Source organism: Canis lupus, chromosome 16, assembly GCF_011100685.1.
Source record: "Canis lupus familiaris isolate Mischka breed German Shepherd chromosome 16, alternate assembly UU_Cfam_GSD_1.0, whole genome shotgun sequence".
In the NCBI taxonomy this organism is placed as follows: domain Eukaryota; kingdom Metazoa; phylum Chordata; class Mammalia; order Carnivora; family Canidae; genus Canis; species Canis lupus.
In genome coordinates this window covers 55633191-55658415 of record NC_049237.1, presented here as the reverse complement: position 1 = coordinate 55658415, position 25225 = coordinate 55633191, and the positions used below count along the sequence as shown (strand labels likewise).

The following is a 25225-nucleotide window of genomic DNA, read 5'->3' as shown; positions in this document are numbered from 1 at the left end:
GAGAAAGGGAACTGTTAGTGGGAATGCAACATACTGTTGGTGGGAATGCAACCTGGTACAGCCACTCTGGAAAACCTCGGTATGGAGGTTCTTCAAGAAGTTAAAAATAGAGCTACCCTATGATCCAGCAATTGCACTACTGGAAATTTACCCAAAGAATATAGAAATACTAATTAAAAAGGATGCATGCACCCCAATGTTCATAGCAGCATTATCAACAATAGTCAAGTTATGAAAAGAGCCCAGATGTCCATCGGATCTCACTCGTATGTGGAATTTAAGAAACAAGCAAAGGAAAAAAGAGAAAGGTAAACCAAGAAACAGACTATTAACTCTAGAGAATACACTGATGGTTATGAGAAAGGAGATGGTGGAGAAATCGGGAAAAGAGGCGATGGGGATTAAGGAGAGCACTTGTGATGAGCACCAGATGTACGGAAGTGTTGGATTACTATATCGATACACTTGAGACTGATGTAACACCGTATGTTAACCAACTGAAATTAAAATAAAAACTTGAAAAAAATGATATCAAGCGAAAACAAAAAATTTAAAAAATTCTACAACAGAACCCGTGATCTTTTTTTTTAAGGGTTTTATGTCCAAAAGTGTTTAGTGAATGTTGATTTCCTTCCCTTCGGGAGGTACAGTTCACATTTATGTATTAGTCTCAGGTCCAATTATTAAGAGGTCTGATTTTGTTCATTAAGCTGTTTTCTGATTTTATATATTTTAGAAAGAAAACAGTGATCAAAAATTATTAAATAAAATTTGGGATTTTTTGTGGGGTAAATCCTTAGGGTTCCAGATAATTATGTCTCTCTGAAATGATTCCTTCTCTAAAGATTCTATATAGCCGAGCTCTGACTTTACTCTGAAGCTTAAAATAGCTTATAATTAGTTACGGGATTTTTTTTTGTGTGTGGGATTCTCAATAAATGTGAGTGTAGACCTTAAAGTGTATGTATTTTCAGCTACTCTTTGGTGTCATCTCTTATAGCACTTTAATTCTGTTTAGGAATTACAGTTTTATTTATTTTTTTAAAAGATTCTATTTATTTACTCATGAGAGACACATAGAGAGAGAGGCAGAGACACAGGCAGAGAGAGAAGCAGGCTCCATGCAGGGAGCCTGACATGGGACTCGATCCTGGGTCTCCAGGATCACACCCTGGCCTGAAGGCAGGTGCTAAACTGCTGACCCACACGGGCTGCCCAGAAATTACAGTTTTAGATTAGATAAGGTGAAAGGGAAATAGTAAACATACGGGGATTTTTTTTTTTTTTTTTTTTTTTTGCTACTTTTCATGTGTACTGTAAAATCTGAGGTATTTTATTGTCATTAAATAATCAATTATATCTTGAAACACGTGTGTTTTTTTAATTGACCAGAGAGCTGACCTTGGGAAAGGTTTACTAAAATGCTTTAGATCCTCAGAGTCTGCTGATTTTATTTTTAAAATAATACAATATTCTGGGCAGCCCCGGTGGTGCAGCGGTTTAGCGCTGCCTGCAGCCCAGGGCGTGATCCTGGAGATCCTGGATCAAGTCCCATGTCGGGCTCTCTGCATGGAGCCTGCTTCTCCCTCTGCCTGTGTCTCTGCCTCTCATTCTCTCTTTGTGTCTCTATGAATAAATAAATAAAATCTTTAAAAAATAATAATAATACAATATTCTACCTTTAAATATTAACAAATGTTTGTCAGATATCTAATATGTAAAACGTTCCACTAAGATGGGAGAAGCAACTCTAATGTTTCATAGGAATTTGTAATTTAATAGGAGAAATGAAACAGGATTGTATTTATCGTCTATTGATGCCAAACCCTAGTGGCTTAAAAAAAAAGAGTTAACTACCTGACAGTTTCTGTGGGCCAGGAGTCCTGGTATGGGTTAGCCAGGAGCTTCTTGCTGGTGCCTGTCACAGGCTGCAGTCATTTCAGGGCTCCCCTGGGCAGGGTCTGTTAGAAGCTCGCTCACACTGCTCTTGGCTGGAATCTGTTTCTTGCCACGTGGGCCTCTGCATAGGGCTAGCTCCCCAGGACATGACAGCGGAGATCTGCTGAGCAGAGATGGGGTGGAGAGACAGCATGGGAGAGGTAGTGGAACAGTGAGCACCTGGAGTAGTGTGGAGCAAGGCAGAAGTCACAGTCTTCTTGTGACCTAACTGTAGAAGTGACCTCATCATGATTAATAGTAGGTTAATGATAGTAAGAGTAGAGGAGTCCAACTGATTGAGGTTCCGATTCTGCTTCACAGTAATGATCCAGTTTCCAAAAACTTTAGGATACTATTTTTCTTTTTCAAGATATTTATTTATTTATTTATTTATTTATTTATTTATTTATTTATTTATTTATTTTTAAGGATTCTATTTATTTATTCATGAGAGACACAGAGAAGCAGAGACATAGGCAGAGGGAGAAGCAGGTTCAATGCAGGAAGCCCAATGTGGGACTCCATCCCAGGACTCCAGGATCATGCCCTGAGCCAAAGGCAGATGCTCAACTGCTGAGCCACCCAGGCATCCCAAGATTTTTATTTATTTGGGAGAGAGAGATAGCGACCGAGATAGTGAGAGAGAGCACAAGTTGGGGGAGAGGGAGAAGCCGACTCCCCGCTGAGCCGGCAGCCCAATGTGGGACTTGATCCCGGGACCCTGAGATCAGGACCTGAGCTAAAGGCAGATGCTAAACCCACTGAGCCACCCAGGTGCCTCTTTAATTCTATTATAATGTCTGATGGGTTAATTCCTCAATTTTAAATATATTAAGCAAGACAGAATTAGCCGTGGACATTTTATTATATCTTGTTGCTGGACAAATCACTAGTTACTTGTTAATTTATAATAAATTCGCATTACAGAATGAGTATCGTCCCAGATTATTGTGTTTATGTGAAGAGTAATGTAGAATTACTGTGTGTTTTAGAATTTAAGGACTTCTGACTTCTTCTGTAAACTTTACCTTTGTGTGTGTTCCTATTTAAATATTGCCATACTTTTGGGGCTCAGCTGGTTGAGCGTCCGACTCTTGGTTTCGGCTCGGCTCAGGTCATGATCCCAGGGTTGTGGGATAGAGCCTGCTGTCAGGCTCTATGCTCAGCGCTAGTCTGCTGGAGATTCTCTCCCTCTTTCCCACTCTCCACTCAATCTCTGTCTCTCCCTCTCTCTCTCTCTCCCTCTCTCAAATAAATAAATCTTTAAAAAAAATACATACTTTTTTTCAATTGGGTAAAACAAACATTTATATGCAAATAAATGTTTTACTATGTGATGCTTACTCAGAGTTGTAATTTCAGTCCAAGTTCTAGGGCCTGGGTTAATCACCTTGGGCTGCCGTACCCAGACACCGCTCTGGGGCCTTAAACAAGAGACCTTTATTTTCTCACAGTTCTGAAGCCCGGATCAGGTGCCAGCAGTGTTGGTTTCTGGTGAAACCTCTCTTCCTGACTCTCAGAGGGCCACCTTCTTGCTGTGTCCTCACATGGCCTTTTCTCTGTATGCTCGCAGAGACAGGTCTCTAATATCTGTTTCTCTTTTTATAAGGATGCCGGTCCTATTGGATGAGGGCCCCATGCTCAGGACCTCATGTAACCTAATTACTTTCTCCAGATACAGTCACATAGGGGTTAGGGCGTCAACGTGAGTTGGGGGGGATGGGCAAGACTCACTTCAGTCCATAACAGGCTCTTCAATTATCTTTCTGTATGTAATTATATTTAATACCAGTATTTCTTAACTCATCGTTTTTAAAACCGTTTAAGATGAGTATTTACCTTGTATTATCCAGTCTCACTGAGATGACTGTTTAATATAGTTTCTAAAAGTTAGTTTTAAAAATCCACACTAATTTTGTAATGCTAGATCAAGTATTTTTAAGTAATTCTTAAAGTAGCTTAAAAAATGATATATTCTCTAGCTTTTTAATCTGTTGATACTCGACTCACCTATAATTGATCATTTATTGTTCTGTCATTTTTCCGTGAGTTGTAGATCTTAAAGTCACCAAAAGGGGAAAAAAATGAATAATTTGTCTTAACAGGTATATAAGTTTTAGTTGCCAACTGTTCTTTCTTTAAATTCTACAACTGGAAAAATTATTGTTTTCTACTAGAACTGTATTTTCTTGTGACTCTAAAGGTGATTATTTTCTACCATATACAAAAGAAATTGATTTGTGAGCTATGTATCTAGAAGAAGTATTTCCTGTTTTCTTTCCTCTTAGGTCACAACTAATTGAGATAACTTGAAAATAAAAATGAAAGAACTTGTTTCTCCATCTGTTAAGCTAATTTTTCATCAAGAAAATTGAAACTTAATAGCACTTGTTAGTTTGTGGTATTTAAAACATTAATATTGCTCCTAAACTACCTTCCTTTGCATCTGACCTAAAAAATAAGTACAAACACCAAAATCGAGCTTTTTAATTTAGATTTTTAAAATTTGGTATGTGCTCATGTATTTAAATAATTATACCTTATACTCTTCAGTTTTCTGCTGGCAGTGGTATTGGCTGGCTTAAAAAGTAACAGTGATGGGAATGGGTGTGTCTGCTGTCTTAACTCTAAACATTTTAACATTCTGGTTATTGCTATTTCCTAGAAGTGTTTTACTTCAAAAACATTAACACATTAACAAAAACATTAACCACAAACTGTCCATTCAGTATTAGGGTTGTTATTTAAGGTAATGTCTGTGTTATAGTATAATGAATTCTTAATATTGTTCACTTCAAAGGTTGTCATTGAAATGCTTTCTAAATTTCCTTCTCACTTCACACTGAATGTTAGTTATCTCTTTAAAGAAGACTTATTTATATTTCTAAATCAATTAGTCAAGATTTTGTTTTTAGTTACAATCTCTCCAAGACAAAAATTAACATTTTGAGAGGTCTTGAAATATGGGTAGAGTCTTCAAGAAACTATTACATGTTAAGTAAGCAAGGTATATATTGAAAGCTGCTCCATTTTGTAATAGCAAATTACGGAAAAGAGAATTTTATTTTTAGAAAGGCTAACATGGAACTTGTCATTTAAAAAAATAAATGGTGAGAGGCGTCTGGATGGCTCAGTGGGTTAAGCATCTGCCTTGGGCTCAGGTTATGATCTAAGGATCCTGGGATGGAGCCCCCCCCCCTCCCCACATCAGGGTCCCTGCTCAGCGGGGAGGCTGCTTCTCCCTCTCCCTCTGCCCACCCCACCCCTGCTCATGGGTGCATGTGCTCTCTCTCTCTCTCTCTCTCTCTCAAATAAAAATATAATCAGTAGTGATACAGTAAGAAAAGCTGCAACAGAATATGTAAATATAACAGTATTATATAATATATAAATATAAATAAAATGGTATCATTGGTAAAATTCTCTAATTGTGTTTCTAAAATGTTTGTTTTGTTAAGTGACCAATTAGATGATTTTAATTTAAATCCAACAAACTGAGGAATGACCTCTTCTCTTCTGACCTCCTTTGGCAGTTCCTTTCTTTGTCAGTTTTTTAGCTATTCGTGCAGTTTTGTTAGTCATCTGTTAATCTTTGCAGTGATTTGTGGGGTGTAGATGCTGCCTGTTGCTAGGAAGGTGCAAACTAAATCTCACGGGCCTTGATTACATTGGAGTGAAAGATCACAGATTGTTCAGGATATAAAAACAGAAAAGAGGGATCCCTGGGTGGCGCAGCGGTTTGGCGCCTGCCTTTGGCCCAGGGCTTGATCCTGGAGACCCGGGATCGAATCCCACGTCGGGCTCCCGGCATGGAGCCTGCTTCTCCCTCTGCCTGTGTCTCTGCCTCTCTCTCTCTCTCTCTCTCTCTCTGTGTGACTATCATAAATAAATAAAAATTTATAAAAAAAAAAAAAAAAAAACAGAAAAGAATCACATTGGAAGACCCCACTCAAAACCACAATGGGACTGGTATTCCCCAGTCCAGAATTCTTTTATTCGTGTATGCCAGGCATTTTCGAAACAGAGTTGGGATGAATAAAGGGAGTGAGGAAGAGGAAGCTTTCAAATTATATTTGTATTTGTAGTGATGCTCAAGAAACTGGTTGGTTGACTTTGCATACCGACCTCTCCATCGGTGTCTGGATTAGCACTGTACTGCATTCTCTTCCTTTGGCCAACTCTTCTCCCCTGTTTCAGTAGCATGGTTCCAGCTGGCGCCGAGGTCAGGTCACAGCCTTAGAGATGACAATGGGGAGCAGTGGGGGGTAGATGCTCTTGGGAGAATCTAGGCACCACCGTAATGCTCATGGAGGGCTTTGGACATAGCAAATGTCCAGAGACTTGGAGGGTTTGGTTTTACCTCTTGGAGGCCATTTCCATCCCATTTACTTACATTTTTTTACCAAAATAATAATACCCGTTATTCCTCCAGCCTTTTCACTCCTTCACCAGCCCATTTGTGAAATCTTGATCTGCTCAAGCTACGGTCTAAGTTCTAAGTTGGTGGTTCTTAAAGTGAGTGGTGCCTGAACCAGCAGTGTCAGCATTGTCCTGGAAATTGCTTGAAATACAGATTCTCAGGAGCCACCCAGACCTACTACATCAGACAGGGCTCTGCTGTCTTCCACGTGATTCTGATGCATCATAAAGTTTTAGAATCACTTTTAAATAAGATTAGTCATTTGCTCAGCAGGTTCGTTGGGTCAGTTTTTTGGGTTTTCTAAAACATGCGGATCTAATATTTATTGGTAAGCCTTCATTTTATATTTAGGTTTCACTAAAAGCTAGGGCAATTTGGTAGCAGTTATATGCCACTGTAGGAGACTTAGACGGTACCGGGAGGCTCTCCATGTGGGCCCTGTAAACAGCCAGGCACCGCTGCTGGAATAGCTGACGCCCCCTCACATATGCAAAGTGTTTTCTTTCTGATTAAGTTTCCTTAGAGTCGCTTTAGATATACTGCTTTTCAGTGATTACTAAGGAATTAGGAATCAAATATAAATCTTCTAGAACTTATCAAAGTGAGCCCCATGGTGTTTTTGTTTTTGTTTAACTATAGCAGCTACCAAGATGACATATTTAGACTTGGTAACCCTAAATTTAGGGATATATCCAAATACCTCAAATTTTCATATTAAGCAAGCAAAAAGATCCTTGTAGTTTTAAAACTGTTTAGGATTTGGGACACCTGGGTGGCTCAGTGGTTGAGTGTCTGCCTTCAGCCCAGGGCATGATCCTGGAGTCTCACATTGGGCTCCCTGCCTGGAGCCTGCTTCTTTCTCTGCCTCTGTCTCTGCCTCTCTCTGTCTCATGAATAATAAATAAAGTCTTTAAAAAAAAAAAAAACTCTCTAGGATTTATGGGTAAAATTTAGCTTTTATCCTATAAATAACACTGGCTATTGTGTAGGTTTTTAAAAAAAAAAAGTTATGAGAGACACACACACAGAGAGAGAGAGAGAGAGAGAGGCAGAGACACAGGCAGAGGAAGAAGCAGGCTCCAGGCAGGGAGCCCTGGGTGGAACTTGATCCTAGGACCCCAGGATCACACCCTGGGCAGAAGGCAGGAGCTAAACTGCTGAGCCACCCGGGCGTCCCTATTGTGTAGGTGTAATTGACCTTTTAAAACATAGTAATTTTTTTTTTCCTTTGTAGACTTAATAAAAATTATAATTATACCTGCAATGCCATATTAACAAACTTAAGTGGCAAATGCAAGCTAATAGAATTTGCAATATATGGTGGATTAATAACAGTATAAAAAGAGTGCTTGCTAGTTAAGAAAATATAGAAACTAGAAAAACGGGGAAAAGTGCACGAATAGGAAATTTAAGAGATAAGAATGGTCCATACACATGAACAAGCGTTCTTTCCTTCCTGCAGCTCAACCTGGCAGACATTAAAAAAGAAAGTTACTGGCCAGTGTTGACCCAGACTTGCTGGAACACTGTCCCTTCAGCTAGGAGCTGAGGTGGCTGCTGAGGCACATCCACTCCAGATGTGTTCTTTCACAGTTCAGGAGGCTGGAAGTCTGACCTGGGTCTCACCGGGCTAGAGTCAAAGTGAGCGGAGGCCTGCAGGCCTTTCTGGAGGCTTGCTTTGCATCTGTGCATTCACAGTCTCGAAATTGTCCTAGGTCCTGCAAATTATGTTGACGGTTCTGCTCCTGCCTCTTCCTCGCTCTTCCTTCCCGAAGCCTGTTTATTGGCTCAGCTTGAACTTCCCTTTCCTTGGCCCTTCCTTAGCTTTCCAGGTGTTGAGTAGCCCTCGTCTGCCCGGCCCTGCAGCCCCCGCTCCTGCATGTGTGTTAGCCTTGCTGGTTCTCAGCCCTGTGTCACCTGCTTTACCTCCTCCCTTCTTTGCCAGTTGGGGACGTTTAGCAGTTCTAGTTTCCCTTTTGGACTAGCTCTTCTTTTTTTCAGATTTTTTTCTCCTCACATCCCAGGGTGTCTTTGCTTGAAGTTTTGTTTTCCTGATAAGATTGCATCATACAATCATGTGTATCCTTGGTTTCAAGAGTTTCATGTTATCGCTCTAATAACTTATTTTGCGTACCTCACCCCCACGCTCTTGTCTGCTGGGTGTCCCCCGGCTTGCCGACACAGTCTGATTGTCACATAAACCAACCGTGTGTGTGCTTGCTTGTGTCCACAGGCAGCCCACCTGTGGCGATGCCGAAGGAGAAGTTTGGGCCCCTTTTATCTTCCCATTTGACTCCTTCCACTCCCCAGAAGTTTATTCCCCTTCCACCTTCCCACCTTCCTCGTTTACCTAGTCCTTTCCAACTTGCCAAACAATCATCGTTTTTGTCACACCTCGTATCTATTCATGGACATGCAGCGTTGACATTATTCAGGACGGCCTTGTCCCCCTCCGTCTTCTCATCTCAGCCACAGCCAGTACCTCCGCTGCCGTGTGTCTATTCAGATGATCCATTTGTCTCTGGATGGTTCTTGCCGTTTTACAGACCGTATTTCTCAGTGCTTCTAGAGTGTTCGTTCCAGCTCCAACCTCAGAGTGCCCAGTTTGAACTCCTCTGTTCTTCTGTCCCTGCCTCTGCTCTGTCGCTGCTGCTGCTGGACGCGGGTGCCTCGAGGCGAGCGAGCGCACACATCCCCGCAGCTCTTCCCCCGGCCCTTCCCGTGGCGCACGGCACGCCCTGCACGGGTCTTCTGGGGCAGAGGCTGCTTGTGTTTCACTCCTCCTTTTTTACCACATTCGGTCAGTTGCTGAATCGTTGTGCATTTGGCTTTTATAACCTCACCTGGCGACATTTTCTCTCTTCAGGTTGCACGACTTGACTGCCTCTGACCTGCTGCCCCAAGGCATTTCAGAACCCTAAATGTTCTTCTCAGCACCTAGATTCTGTCTCTGCTTTGGTCTAAAATCCGTGGAGGAGTCCCAGAGGCCAGGTGGGCCCAGCGCCTGTGGACGTGCAGCTCTTCTCCCGGGACGCCAGCCTGCCCTTCAGCGCTCTTCCTCGCGGGCTCCGAACCCCTGCTCCGCGCACCTCACGGGCCCCCGCTCCTCCCCGTCCCCGGGTCGTCTCGGCCCCACTTCCTACGCTGCGTCCCTCCCTCTTGGCCTCTCTCCAGGCTCTTCTTTTTCCTGAGGCTTTCACCAATCAGAGACAAGTGATTGAAAAAAATCTTGAGGAGACTTAATGAAGCCCCGCGTTCCTCTTGTGTGGGGCTCTGGGTCTTTGTGCAAATCCCCGGAGGCAGAGTCAGGTCTCAGGACAGTGGGCTCCAGCTCCAGCTCCAGCAGTTGATCGTGAGCACCCGTTTCCTGGCACGCGCTCTCGGTTGAAATTCTACTTGGTCTCCGTATGTTCATTAGAAGTTGGTTTTATGATAATGTCCCGGGGCTTGGGGATAGTGAGCACCCTCTCATGGTTTAGAGTTGAAGACCCCTCCGTCAGAGATGGTAGGTTATTCCCCACGTGGACTGGAGGAGTTCGTGGGCTCAGACTAGGAGCACGAAGTGATTTCCAACCCAAGAAGGGCCGGCCTCTGTCTGCCGCGACAGTGAGGGTGTCCTGTGTGCCTCTGAGCCTTAGGAGGTCAGTGGACCTCGTGTTAGTAACCACACAAGAAAGGATGGGCTGTTGCTGTTTTCTCACCTCACTCCACCCCGTCCCTGAGCTTCCGTTCCTACCATTCCTCGGAAAATACTGACCCAGGTAACACGTGACCTTTGTTTGGCCAGGTGGTCACTTCTCGGTTCTGGGTCTTTCCTTGTCTCTCATTCAGCATATTTGACCAGTTCCTTCTTGAGATGTTTTCTTCTCGGGGGTCCTCTGTGTCACCCGGTCTCCTTGTTTTTCTCCCTCCTCCTTGGCTGTTTTGTTTCAAGAGTTGGAAGATAAAAGCTGAAATACGCAGGATGTGGATTGGATCTAGAAAACATGTTTAGAGGAGTCAGGCTCCTGGTGCATTCCTCAGTGAGATTTTTTTTCTTAGCTTCTCTTATGTATTAGTGACGGGCATTTCTTATTCATCTGTCACAAAGCTGATTTATTCAGGCTTTCGTTATTTTTTTTAACTAGTATTTTTCTGTCTTCCTATCTTAACTTGGTGGATTCTGGTCATTTGTTCTCACTGAATACCGCAGGGTGAATCTGTGGAACTTTGGACTTCATAAAATTGGATGAACTCCAGTAGCAAAGAAGGAAGTATTAACTAATTTAATCGACAAGTGGATGTTTCCCAGCCTGGTATACTATTCAGCATTTTGTTATAAGTTTGTGAATAAATTAAGCTGCCTCTGCCCTAGGGACTTCAGTCAGATATGTGGTTGTGGGAATCTTTTCCTTTCCCACACCGCTTCACATTTTAAAAATTCTTCTGCAGGAAGATCTGAACATACTATAGCTGTTCTTCCTGATGCAGCTAACTTTCCCTGGAGAGAGGCAGGAGAAAATCCAAATCAAGTTTAGGCCAGTCTGTTCTCATGTCACTTCAGAAAGCTACTCTATTCTGTTAAATTGTCAGTAAATATTCTAATCAAGAGAAAGGGAGACAGTGGGAAATAGGAAGGGGGTGGGAAAGACAAATTCTTAACACTAGTGGAGCACTCGGATACGGTTGATTATCCTATATAAAGTGCAGTGTTTTCTCAGTTACAGAAACTTTGAAAAGTATATACAGTATATGTGTGTATGTATCTGTCTCAAATATACCGAAGAGAATTGAAGTCCTATGTTCATATGGAAACTTGTTTGGCATTCCCATACGGTTTATGTGCATGTTCGTAGCAGCATTATTTATAGTAGCCACCTGTTGGAAACAACCCAAATGATCAATAGATAAACAAATGTGGTATATCCATACAGTGGAGTATTACTCATCTCCAAAAAGTAACGAGGCACTGATAACATACCTCAGCATGGATGAGCCTCAAAAACACTATGCCGAGTGAAAGAAGCCAGACACAAAAGCCCCCAATGGTGTTTGATTCCCTTTATGTGAAATATCCGTAACACGCAAATCCAGGGAAGGAGAATGTCCTGTGTCTGCAGAAGGTCCAGGGTGTTTTTTGGAGAGATGAAAATGGCCTGGAATTTGATAGTGGTGATGGCCGCACAGCTTTATGAATATACTAAAAACCACTGAATTGCACAATTTGAAATGATGAATTTTATGGTGTGTAAATTATTTCTCGGTTTAATTTATTTTTTTTAAATAAGCAGTATTGTAGGTATCAAGCCCGGTGTTCCACATTATATAGACCACATCAGCTCTTACTTCAGGTTCTCTACACAGCGGGGGTCATTTAGGTGCTCCTGCAGCCCAACCTCCCTGTTTAAATAGAAATAAAATTAAATCGTGGATTAGGAGTCAAAACTTACACATCGTTCTCCTGAATCTGAAGTGGCGAAGGGCAGGATGCCATTTATTCTGTTGCCAGAGATGAGGATTGTAATACCCGCCCTTGTCAGGGTTTACCAAACTGAAGGGTTTCTCATAGGTCATAGCTTCCTGAGGGCCTGGGTTCTGAGTTTTCCCCAGCATCTCGTATCTATAGATGTTTAATAAATAAATGAATGTTGATTCAAATAGATCAAGTCATAAGAGTGTTTTCTAAACCTCAAGTCTTGTATGTAGGAGATTATGGCTTTTAATATATTCTTGTCTATTCCTGGGAATTTAAAAACAATTTGGGTATTATATTCTAATGAAGAGTTTTGTAACTAATTTATGGTCACACTGAATCCACTTCCTTTTTTAGGCTTTGCAGTATTAAAACATGTGCTGACACCAAGAATAAAGGCAACTCATGTTGCTTTTGATTCTATGAAGAATTATTTAGATGCAATTTATGATGTGACAGTGGCTTTTGAAGGGACTGTTGATGATAAGGGGCAGCGGAAAGAAGCGCCATCCATGGCTGGTGAGTGTAAATTTTGAATTATGTCATTTATTTGTGAATGTGTAATTATTCTCTTTAATGGGTGAGTGTACTTCATAACATTTACTTGATATACTTTCTAAGTATATATTTGATCTATTTTTCAGGTAGTTTTTACTGATCCATACCAGTTTGAATATCAGGAGTCCTGCTAAGTTTGGTATTTTCTGGTTGCTGTCTTTAGGCCTTTGGACTTGCCCATTGTCATTAATTTAGCTTCTTTCTACCCATAAGAATGGAAGGCTATGCAAATCAAAGGGAGGGAATGAGGAAGAGAGTGCTCACCTCTGCAGTGGTCAGCATTCATCTTTTATGTACTTTTACATGATACTTACAAAATTTAGTACCTTTGTCAAGAAGAAACAGGTAAATGTGACTCTTTTTTTCAAATCTGTGCTAGGGTTTTTGGTTTTTTGTTTGTTTTTTTTTAAGTAGGCTTCATGCCTAGTGTGGAGGGGCCTGAATCCACAACCCTGAAATCTGAGACCTGAGCTGAGATCCAGAGTCACAGGCTTAACTGACTGAACCACTCGGGCTCCCCCAACCTGTGCTGGGCTTTAAAGACCTTTTAGCTATTGTCTATGTGTATGTCAGATATAACAAGAAAAAATAGAATTTTAAGTGAGCAGAGTATTCTAGTTAAACATAAAGATACGCTCGGCTGGTAGAGGAATTTAAATTTAGGATTAGGGAGACAAGGAAGTGCCCAGTAGAGCTGTGATCGAGAGAGGGAACAGGGTTTTTCCGTGCCACATTGGTGGCTGTGGAAGGTCGAAACACCAGGTCTATCCGAGTGTTTCGGTCAGTAGGTCCTCCTGAAGGCCGATGATGTTCAGACTTGTCTAGAAGACACAGAGAGTAGCTGCCCGGAGCAGGAGGTCAGGGGAGAGGACAGGGATGAAGCACTGATGGGGGTGAGTGGGGGCCAGATGGGGTGAACAGTGGTCACAGTGGCTGGAAATACAAATCTGAAGTAGTGAGACTGATTGCTCTCACACTTGCCTTTAACACAGAGCAGTTGTCACGTAGGAAGCTGAAGATTTTTTTCACTTTAAATGGAATTTTTTGGAATATATTATACATCAAACAGTTTAAAAACCACACTATATAAAGCATACCGTGAAATGGCTTGCTTTCCACCAAGTCCCCATCCACCTGGGTCCACCTTCCCCAGCCCAGAGGTAACCACTTTTCTTAATTTTTTTGTGTATCATATGTTCAAAATTAAGTCTACATTCTCACCCTGTAGTCCCTCCCTTCTTATAAAAAAGGCAACGTGTTAATATTTTTCTTTTATTCAACCATCCAAGGAGTCAGTGACCTATTTTTACATTTGAAAACTGACATGCTTTTACTTGTTCAACAATATTATCACTAGTTTATCATTGTTTAAAAAATGAGATTTATTGAACATGTTTTTATTGTTCATGAGAAACATATAATTCCCATAATAACCTTTGCAAAATGCTTTCATTATGCCACCGTCCCGGTCGTAAGAGCTCCTGGCTTGGGCAGTGCTCACGGGCCAAGTCCCACCTCTTTAGCCTGCCCTCCGAGGACTTTGTATCCTAGCTGTCCGCTCTCTTTCACTCCCTCGCCTTCTGGAATGAAGGCTGTGTGCAGGCCAGGCCTCCTTTCCAAGTGAAACCCCTTCCCTTTGTTGCCCTCCGCCCAGCATTCCTCTCCCCTAGCTCAGTTGCTTTCTCTTGCTTTAGCTCTCCCATGGCATTACGTGCTTATGCCACAAGGCTAGCACGCAGCATATGGTGATTCTTTACCTCCCCCAACGGGGTGAGAAGCCTTGAGGAAGAAAACCAGTTTAGAGTTGCATTGTCTAGATTCCAACCCAGCACCCCCTCCCACTGCTCTGCTTCCTCTACTGCATACACATTAGCTGACAGTGGCTTTGTGTTTTCCTTACAAATTGTCTCTTTTTGAGGAGGTTAGCTTTTCTAATTATCACACCCAGAAGCCATGTGGAAAATAAATCTTGTCATTTCAGTCAATTAAGGGTGAATATTTCCACGAGGAAAAATACACCATAGTAAAATCAGAAGACTGAAGACAAAGTGGGAAAATACTTGCAACTTAGATCACAGGAAAGAAAGCCGGACTCCCTTGATGTATAAAATGCTTCTACAAATTGATAAGAAGATGATCAATAACTGCATAATAGTTCACATAAAAAAGTGCTCAATCTCATTCATAATAAGAAAAATGCAAATTAAAATTTTTAGCAAGATAACATGTTTTATTATCACGTTGGCAAAAATCCCAGTATCAGGTTTGAAGACAGACCCTGTGGGTGAACTTCAAGTAGAAGAGTCACGTCTGTACTTTGCTGTTAGAGATGTAGGACAGTGCAGCCTCTGTAGAAGTTGCCCTGGCGCGTGTGCCCGCTTTGCAAGTGCTCGTGCATTTCCACTGCTGAGAAATTACTCCACCAATGTACCTGTGCACATGAGAGGTGACATCTGGTTTTCCGTGTTCCGTGTTGATTTTAATTGTGAGTTTGAGACCCGTAGCTTGAAAGTCCTTGCTCCCGTTACCTTGTAAATCGATTGATAGTCTGCCCTACATTAATCTAGTGTAGATTAAGATCCACTTTAAATTTATGATGTAAGTTGCATTAGGTATAAAATTCCGTACCTTAGAACATGGTAAGTACTTGGTGGGTGAGTATAATTAGTATTGAATATTATCTCCATACATAGTGGACTGTCATTTAAGATTCGTATTTGACACCCCAATTAAAAACATTATTTCCATAGTTGGCTAAGTCCCGTGGTTGCTCGATTGTGCGTTTATATGCCCCAGGCCAGCCTTTCTCAGCGCAGGGTAGAAGTATTATAGTTCCATCGGAGTCACCTGGGATGACTGTTGAGCGTGCAGGGCCTCAGCTCCGCTCTAGACTGCTAAGGTGGACGGGCTGCAGGTGAGGGCAGAAGCTGCAGTGTCCGTGAACTCTTGTGCTCACGAGTCTTCCAGTTTGGGCCTTAACGAGGCGTCCTGTTAGAGAGGCGTCCTGTTAGAGAGGCAGTAGTGCCGCTTGTGCTTCTCACTTCGTGGTGCCTTTCCTTGTAAGAGGGAGTATTGACCAGAGCCCACTGGGCATGCACTTTGTGGTTCCTCTGGTCTTGTCATCAGGTCTTTGTCCTCCTTGGACCATGTCCATTGGGCAGAGGAGAGAGAGGCCAGTCTGATGATCATTGGCTTATTTAAAATCCATTTCTCTAGTGGGTGGTATGCGCAATACATTGTGAAGCTAAGGTTCTGTTAAATCAGTTAATAGGGTGCTGGGTAGCTTTTTTCTGTTACTATTTTCTTATATGAAACTCAGACTTATTAGAGGGGGAAATTACAGGTAATCCCAAAGAAGGAATGAAATGCTACAGGCTCACCCGTCCAGATGCAGTTAACAAATGAGATATTTTCCTCAAAATCTTCCTTTTTATAATGTCTCCATGTTGCAGTATGTTTGTGCCTTTGGATATTTTTTTTTGATGAGGTCATTTGTATAGTTTTCTTTATATCTTGCTTTTAATTGCTTAGTAGGGTGTTCATAAACATCCTTACACATCAGTATATACACTTTTATAATGTTCAAAAAATGCCACATCATGCCCCTTGATGTGACTTTACAACAGTTTACCCAGCTTTCTACTCTGGGATTTGGGTCATCTTTTTGCCCTAGAGGAAGAGAGGGCAGGGGTTGTCAGCCAGCCAGCCAGCAGGGTGGGGGCCAGGTGAGGTCCCGGCGTGTGCAGGTTGTCCCAGGTCAGCACATGGATGTCCTCTGCTCCACTCTCTGAGCCCGGCTTTTCTCTCCCGTCTCCCCAGGCACAGAGCAAATGCAGCTCATTTTCTCCAGAGACTAGTCCTTGTGACATATGGGAGTACCTGGAAGACTCCTATTACCCTAGCATGTCAGTATACTCTGGGGCTCTACTAGGAAAGTTCTGAGGAGGAAAACAGTATACCTTAATTAGAACACTTTTACCATATATTTCTAAATATTATGGGAAAATTTTTTGCTCACACAATATGAAATAACCTTCAACTAAAATAGTTTTTACAAGTATAGATACATGAGTTTTATTAAATATTGAAGAAAACACTTATGTCACTTCTTTTTTTTTTTTTTTAATTTTTTTATTTATGATAGTTACAGAGAGAGAGAGAGAGAGAGAGAGAGAGAGGCAGAGACACAGGCAGAGGGAGAAGCAGGCTCCATGCACCAGGAGCCTGATGTGGGATTCGATCCCGGGTCTCCAGGATCGTGCCCTGGGCCAAAGGCAGGCACTAAACCGCTGCACCACCCAGGGATCCCCACTTATGTCACTTCTTTCATGTCTCCTGAAAGTCATGTAGTGTTTATCTGATGATTGTCATGGTTTACATTTGGGTCCTCAACACAGGGGCCGGCTGATGGGCTCCAGCGCCGTGCGCCCTGGGTCCTCTCTGAGCCAAGCGTGGTAGCACTTGGCTCCATGGCTCCCAGACGTGGGATGGAATAACGCCCACGACATGGTTGTAAACACCAGAGTACCCCGTAAACGTTAGGGGGCACACCCTGAAAGCACCCCTCTGGAGCCGGGAGTCCTACTCACAGGGTCTGTGCCTCTGCCCTCCTCAGCTGACGTCCCACGAAGGACACTGCTGTCACTTCCCAGGCACCGTGGTTTACACGCGTGCCAGTTCTGACTTTTGAAGTCTGCTCACTTCTGTCTCCTCGCACCCGCGCTGTCAGGGTAGATGCATGTGTGGTTCCGTCGATGCGGAGGGGCACGTCGGGCCTCTGGTGTGCTGGCACCGCCGCCCCGCCCGGAGCAGGCCGGGCTCAGCAGCCCTGTCAGCCGGGAGCTGCCCCCCACCCACCCCCTTCTCTGAGTCTCCGGCTCACACACCGGGAGACGCACGCCGAGAGCTCACACGTCTGCCCAGGGCTGACCAGGGGCCACCCACACCTGTCCGGCTCTTGCCCTCTGCACGGTTCCGCTGCTAAAATATTCTTCGGCGGCAATTCGATGACATTCATGAAAACAGAAGTTGGGGAAAACTAAGACAAAAATACCGAATGGTGAAGTCTTCCCTCTGGCAGTGCCTTTTGCACATTTATCATCAAAGCCAGCTCGCTCTGGAAAGTATGTGACAGTAGGAGAGTTTTGACGACGGAAAGGCCGCGTGGTATTAAGGCTTGATGACCCCAGTGGTGGAGAAGAACCGTGGTAGAGAATACGTAGCAAAAAGGGGCTGTGTGCGGAGTCCGAAGAACGGGGACTTCTTTGAGCTCAAGGTCTTCCTCCAACTGCAGAGCCTGTGAGTCACCGCTTCTAGATGGCTGAACACACGTCCTCTTGAGGCAGCAGGCCTCCGCCGCCTCCTTGCACGCTCACCTAGGGAACCTAGTCTCCTCTCGTCCCTCGGGAACACCTCCTGGTTCTCCGAGGGATGAAGGATGTGAACGACCTCGCCTCTTCGCCGAGAGCCGCCTCCAAGGAAGGGAGTTTCCCAGCTCAGGGTTTCCTGTCCTGGAGTAAATCTTGGCCTCGTCGCTTGGGCATGCCAGGCTGCAAAGGGACCGCCGGCTGTGCGCAAGGTAGGGCGCCGGAGGACTGGCATCCGAGAGCTCGCGGCTTTCCACCAGGAACTTTGGTTCCTAAGCCGAGGGTGGTATGTGACTGTGCGGCCGAGGCCAGCAGTGAGGGGACACCAGTGGCTCGTCCTGGAGCGAGGGGCCGTCGTTCCCACGTCCGGGTCCGGGTGTGTGACGGTCGGTGCCGGGCTACGCGCCTCCGCGCTCCCAGCGCTCTGGCAGAGGGAGCCAGACAGGCTCCATCTCCGCCCTGCTGGGGCCCACGGTCCAGTGGGAACGCAGAGTGATGTGCTTGGAAACCGGTGGCCAGTGAGCCTCAGGGCGCCTGGCGTTCGGGGACCCCTCAGAGGCTGGGCTTGTACTTGGCGGGGCCCAGCCTCTCCTCCCGGCTGCTGACTCCACTTACCACGCGGGCAGTTGCAGTGGACTGGAAATTCTAACACACGGTTCTACTTCAGCTTGAATCAGTTTATAGTTCTTGTTTTCTTTTAGCTTTTTTTCTTTCTTTTTTTTTGCTGAAGAATGCTTTTTCATCATTTAAAAGTATTTTTTTACCTCATTTTGAATTGTTTTACATAACCCGTGAGTTCCAAAATAACAAAAAAAATGAATTTTTTTTTGTTTCTTGTTAGAATTTCTCTGCAAAGAATGTCCAAAAATTCATATCCACATTGACCGTATAGACAAAAAAGATGTTCCCGAAGAACAAGCATATATGAGAAGATGGCTTCATGAGCGTTTTGAAATCAAAGATAAGTGAGTAACAGCGGTTCTCCTACCTCAAAAACTTGAGTTCAGCTAAATTTCACTGTGGTAAATAAACAATTTGAAACTAATGTAAGCAGTCTTATTATCTTAAGAATGCTTTTTTTTTTTTTTTTTTAAATAAACTCAGGTCCAATCTGTTCATGTTTTAAACTTCACTGTTACAAAGTCTGTGAGAGAACTCACTACAGGAGGGCTCCCTGCTTTATTCGCAGTAGTTCCTAGACAGGACTCTGGTGAGATATGAAATTAGAGGAGAGACACACACACACACACACACACACACACACACACACTCCACTGTGAGGTGCCCCAGGTCCCGCCACGTGGTGCGTGCTTGAGACCTGGTTGGCATCCCCCCCCCCCCCCCCGCCCGATGCCCAGAAGGCGAGGCTGTGGTTGGAGGAGTGTCTGATGTACGTGTGGAAAGTGTCGGAAGAGGAAAGGGCAGGTGACGTGGTTCTGACCAAAGGGTCTTTTTGCTGTGAGTTCTTTGGGGCCTAACCAGTTTCTAGGACGGACCTTGAGTTCGTTCACGCTAATAACATCACTTCAGAGCGAACAACACTGTGAACAACAGGGTTGACCCTTGCTGAGCGTTGCCTGGAAGCAAATTACAGGTGTCTTGAGATACCTCTTGGGTGAGGCACAGCTTAAAGAGGTCAAACTGAGGGAGGGGTCGTGATGTCCCACTTACTGAAGAGCAAACCTGAAACCAGCAAAGCTGGTGCCCTCCGCAGAGGATATTAGAACCCCCTGGATTTAATACAATTTTCCAAAGGAAAACATTTTAGAATTTTCTTCTCTTTTTAGGAAGATAAAAAGTAGATGTCAGGTTTTGATATGATACTTAGAAATTGAATTCTCTTGGATGAAAACTTCAGGATTTATTATTTACTGTTTGCTATCAATGGGAGTTTTATCCTTTCTGATGCATATCCTGTTTTTTGAAAGAATATTTTAAACAACTCTACTATTTATCCTCTTTTTGAAAAAAAATAGATCCATTAATTATAGGATGCATCATTTACTAAAACCACATTGAAAAGTGTGGAGTTTTTACAGACTCAAAAGTAAGACTTCCAAAATTAGGTTTAGGTTCAGAAATCTTTCCTGTTTTATTCAAATGTGCTTCTCAGCAGACTGCTCTGTTCTCCCTTTCGTGGTTGTATTACAGTAAAATTACTTCCTCATTGACCCTTGCGAGTTCACTTTAAAGAGTTACAATTATTAAAAGTGTGCTGCATTGAAAATGAAGCTTTATGAAGTGTATAGACAAGGAGCTGCATTTCTGTATTTCGTCGCGTCAGATGTACGTGACCTAATTCCACCAGCCGCTCAGTGCTACCCACTGTGGTTATGGAAGAAAGTTCTAAAGTAAAACACATGTGTTTTGACATGGAAATCAGTTCTCAGAAAAAAAAAAGCTTGAGCAGTATGCTTGATATCCAATGTACGTCGTGTTATAGGCGCCAACACATACTTAGGACGAGTCTGGACCTTTTAAAACAGTGGTTCTCTCTAGGGAACCTGTTAAGGTAATAGAAGGACTTTCCACTTTTGTACTTGGGTTTGGGAGTTTTATGCCGAGTCTGTTCTGCTGTTATAACTTTACAGTTTTAAAATTAGATAGGAAAATGAAGTAACTATGCTGTTTTTCTCTTCTTGTACCTATTTTTATAATTCCATGCAAATAGGGGCTTTTGGGGAGAAACCCCATGTATGTTACAAGAGCTGCTGCTCTTTCTTTGACTTCTGATGGAATGAGAGCTATAGGAAGGAAGAGTAAAGATGGGGAAGGTGGAAACAAAGTGAGATGGGCTATTACCCTGTGCGAGTCTGGTTGTTTAAAATTATTAAAAATCTAAAGCTTAAAAAAATCATCTCCATAAAATTACTTAAAACCATGTTTTAAAAAGAATTACATACAATAGAATATTAAAGGTATTTTTAAATTCCAGAAACTAACTAAATCAAGTCTCTGGGTATTTCCTTATTCATCTCCCCCCCCCCCCCCCCCCCCCCCCGCCAAGGACCTCTAGCTTCTCCAGAATGTGATAGGCATCCAGTAGCTATTTGTTTAGTTGGAATATTAAATGACTAAGCCTGAACTTGAATTCTTTTTTTCCATTCTGGCCACAGGTTGCTTATTGAATTTTATGATTCACTGGATCCAGAAAGAAGAAACAAATTTCCTGGGGAAAGTGTTAATTCTAAATTAAGTCTCAAGAAGACTTTACCATCGTTGTTGATCTTAAGTGGCTTGACTGCTGGAATGCTCATGACCGAGGCTGGAAGGAAACTCTATGTGAGAACGTGGATTTATGGAACCTTAATTGGCTGCTTGTGGGTTAGTATAAAGGCGTGAACAGGTAGCAGCCGTCTGCAGGCAGTGGGATGCGCTGCATGGTTTAGTGTTGGCAGCCACACCTTACGTCAGATTGTTTCCCGAATTTAATAAGAAGTGTAAATAAAGCCTTGTTGATTGAACATTGGATAAAATAGAATTTCTGATTAAAGCCAATACGCAGTTGGTCTTGGGCAAACATAACGTGGTTTCACGACTTTAGAACAGAAGCTGCTGGAAAGGGAAAAGCTAAGCAGTGTATGCTATCACTTGGCATCTCCTGTGAACTAACGTCATCTACAGAAGATTAATAGGATTGTATGATTATTGTTTTGTAATTCAAATAGCTGCATTCATGAACATTAATTTGCAGTATATTTTACTGTATTTGTTATTTTTAATTTTTTACAACTTGACTAATCCAGCCTTTCTCGCTACGGTATTTAGTATCTTGGAGCTCTGTGATATTTTGCTGTTTGCTTAATTTCTCCACGTGAGTGAAAGAAATTGTATTTAAATATAAGAGGGATACAAGGTAAAGGGCGAGGAGTTGTCCGTGGGGAGGAAGCTCTGGGTAGCGCATGCTTTTAGTGGACTGCATCGTTAGCTGATTTTACTTTATATTTGCAGAGTAATTAACATTTCTAATATTTATTGAAACAGCTTAATTTGCACACCCTGTATTGTATACAAAAGAATAATGTATAAAATATGAGAATTAAGTTTAAGTTAGAATTGTGACCCTGATTCTTTGTGGCAGAACTTTCCATTGCCCGGCTTTCTGAAGAGTTCAGCGAAGCTCTTAGTGCTTCCCGACATCTGTGCCATAACTACTTGAAAACCTGCAGGTTTCCTATCATTTTTTATATCAAAATAATCAGTGTGAACCGTTGTTGGACCTGAGTCCGCAGATATTTGAGGTGATGGGAGCCTCCAGACGTCTGACTAGATTCACTAGCATGTGCCTTTTGCCTGTAACTCTTGAGTTTAGCAAAACCTGTAATTCAGAAGTCACTTTTTTAATGTCATCACGGTCGATTCCCACCGTGTTTGGATTCTTTTCCTTTGGATTCCCGGCAGCGTGCTGCTCGGTGCCTGGCACGGGACACACGCCGGGGAGAGGAGTGTCTGCTGCGGCAGAGGCCCTTCCTCCACGCTCTCGGGGCCGGCCTCGCTGGCTGCGGCAGACGGTTTGCGGTTGTCGCACGTCAAGAAGGTCACCTTCCACGAGCCGGGGAGACTGCATCCGTCAGGCCTGGACGGATGTGTTTAGTTGTCATGAGTCCCCGTGGGGCTACACCACCGTCCACGTCACCTCCACACAAGAGCTGTGTTTCAGGAACCAAATCACGCGATTGGGTTTTCAGTCTCAAAATAATAAAATCTGTCCTGTGCGGGAGGACGGCCTTTGTGGATCTGCTCTGTTTTTATGTCACAACTTAAACGTGATTGCCTACTAGTCCCTTAAGATAACATTTCTGCTTAATGGATTTTTGTTGTAAAATTATATCCGTGTCCCCAGATGAAACACACCAGCTGAATCATGATGAACAAAATGAAAATAATAAATAAGGGAGATTTCGTCTGACGGGTTCTCCAGACCCAGAGAGGAGGCCGTGTCGGCACCTTTGCGGAGCCGGGTGGCGGGAATTGTACATACGTTAGTTAGTGTGTGTGTGTGTGCACATCCCCACGGGATACGGCCGGCCTGGTTAAGTGTGGCGGGGTCGGTAAAACTGAAAAGTGTTCTCATGCCAATTGTCGTTTTCTCTTACTTGTAAGGTGAAATTTAAATCAATCCCGTGTCTCTGTTAATACTTTTTTTTTTTAAAAAAAAAAAACAACCCTAAAGTTAGAACCTATTTCTAATTAGACCAAAGTAAATGCAAGTTGCATAACTTACTTTGAATATCATGGATATGCTCTAAATTTAAATTTTAAGAAGAAATACCATTGGAATTATGTTGATTATAACTGATTTTAAGGAGTCACAGTGAAATGCATAAGATCACTTTGAACATCATGTTTCTTAAAAACATACTTATATTCTCACAAAAGTTCTATAAAATATATTTGTTAGTTTAAAAATTTTGTATCAAAATATTTGGAAAATTAGAAGCTTCTTTTTAACATGTGTTGATATGACTTGAATTATTATTTTCTAAAATTAAGAGCCCTGTATCTACCTGTACATCTTTTCACATATCATTTAAGCCTTTGTCTTACTATTATTGTTGATTTGCAGCTTAGTTATTACTTAGTTTTTCTTTATAAGAATGCCATCAATGTGCATGCTTTTACGTTTTCCAGAAAAGGGTGTGTTTGGATGAAAGCAAAAGAAAAAATAAAATCTTTCACTGTCTCTCATGTCTGTGCTATTTAACATTTTGCGACCCAGAAATTCCCCAGCGGTCTTCTGTTCCTTTGATAGGCTTTGTGGCTGGTCCTGCATTCTGAGCTTACAAAGTTATGATATTTTTTTGTAAATGTTGAGCAAGTTTTAAAAAATACACTACAGTACTCATAATCGCAAAGCAATATATTGGTTTCATTATATAAACTCATCTGTGTATCTTAGACGACGTATGCAGCGAGTATTAGCTGCTTGACGGTTCTGTAATCGAGGCTGTCCCACTGAGACTTGGCCAGTGCCTAAAATCAGCCAGGCCGCTAAGTACGTGCCAATCTGGGTAATGCCTGCTTCCTACATACTAATGATTTTTTTTCTTGTCTTCCATTTCCATGTGATTTTGTTTCATTTACAGTGGTACCAAGTTTCCTTTATATCCAGACGGCGACGACATAGGCTTTGTTTTTCCTTTGTAAAGTTTCATGGTTTATTATTACATTCACTGAAAAGATCTGCCTCAATAAAGTGATCTTTTAAGTAGATGGACCATTTAAAAAAAATGGACCATTATAAAAATACAGTACATAAAAAATTTGCCCACCAGGTTACAGACACAAAGTAACTGCCGATACACATTTGACTCACACTTAAGAAGACAGAGGAATGTCTATCGTAGGTTGTAACCATAATAGTATTTGTCCTTAACGTCTTGGATTGAAGAAAAGGCTGCCTTGGCAGATACGTCCAATGCCACCTTGCAGGAGGTCACCCGTCAGTAGGATTTTTTTTTGGGGGGGGGAGGGGGTTAGACCATTTCTTTATGATGAGTTATACCTACTTTTAGATGAAAGATCAGCTACCTTGGAATGTCGCGTTACCATTTAGTATTTTGTCATTATAAACAGACTAACCTAACACAAGCGTTGGAACGAGAGCCGGGCCTTACTCAAACCAGTAATTTGGAAACATGGAGATGTTTGACAACTGGGTGGGTAAAATACCCACGTAGTTGAATTTAAAGCTTCATTCAGATATTTTGAAGTCCCAGGTATATAAATTATTTCCGTTTACAGTAGCCCTGAATCAACATTATGCCCAGGATTTCATCTGATCCCTTTTCCAGTCTGTGGACAAGAAAATAAATCCATTACTTTTACTAACTGGGGAGTCGTTCTCCGTGTGGTGAGGTGAGGTCAGAGACTCATCCCTTCTCCCAAGCAGGGCGAGAGAAGAGCGGCATTTCTCAGCCCCTCCAAATAGAAAGCTCCGTTGATTCTGTCCTAAAGAAAATACCCTCTGTAGAACACGCTCAGTTAATGTTTATTGATGGCCAGTTACTCCATCCAGATTAATGTTGGTTCATGATTTTATATGTGAATATTTAAGACCTGCTCTGCAGTTTTATAAATCGTTGTGTCTTAAAAAAAAAAAAGAAGAAGATACTACTGATACATCCTTTGTGTTCAGGAGGAGAGAATATTGGACCAGCCTCTTGTCTCCTTATGGTATGTTCAGAATAAATTCTGATTTACGTCCTTGGCTTTACTGGTGCTTCATTAATCCAGCAAAAAAAAGGAAAATATAAATCTCAAGAGTGACTTCGTGATACATGATGGCAAAAGATCTACTGGGTGATAGTTACTTCACATCTATGTGAAAACGTGCGTATGCTTTGTGCATGTGCATGTTTTACCGCCAAATAGCTGCAAGATGCATTTTTTTTATTTTTTATTTTTTTATTGGAGATGAATTATTTTAGAATCGTGTTTTGTTTTGATAACTTGCCGCGATTTGTTGGGTGCTTGCCGTGTGCCGGGCCG

At 42.5% G+C, this 25225-nt stretch overlaps 1 protein-coding gene across 4 annotated transcripts in view; it reads left to right on the top strand.

The window, feature by feature from the left end:
* The window catches only part of AGPAT5 (1-acylglycerol-3-phosphate O-acyltransferase 5), a 57854-nt gene extending 34432 nt beyond the window's left edge, over window positions 1–23422 (top strand). For 3 of the 4 annotated variants that reach the window (XM_038560543.1, XM_038560542.1, XM_038560544.1), the window contains 3 exons: window positions 12168–12329; window positions 18576–18699; window positions 20851–23422. In XM_038560543.1, coding sequence (XP_038416471.1) covers window positions 12168–12329; window positions 18576–18699; window positions 20851–21076 — 512 coding nt within the window. In that variant the 3' untranslated portion in view covers window positions 21077–23422. The remainder of the gene's footprint in view (window positions 1–12167; window positions 12330–18575; window positions 18700–20850) is intronic. The other variant, XM_038560545.1, reaches the window with a different exon arrangement.
* Window positions 23423–25225: the final 1803 nt, after the last annotated feature.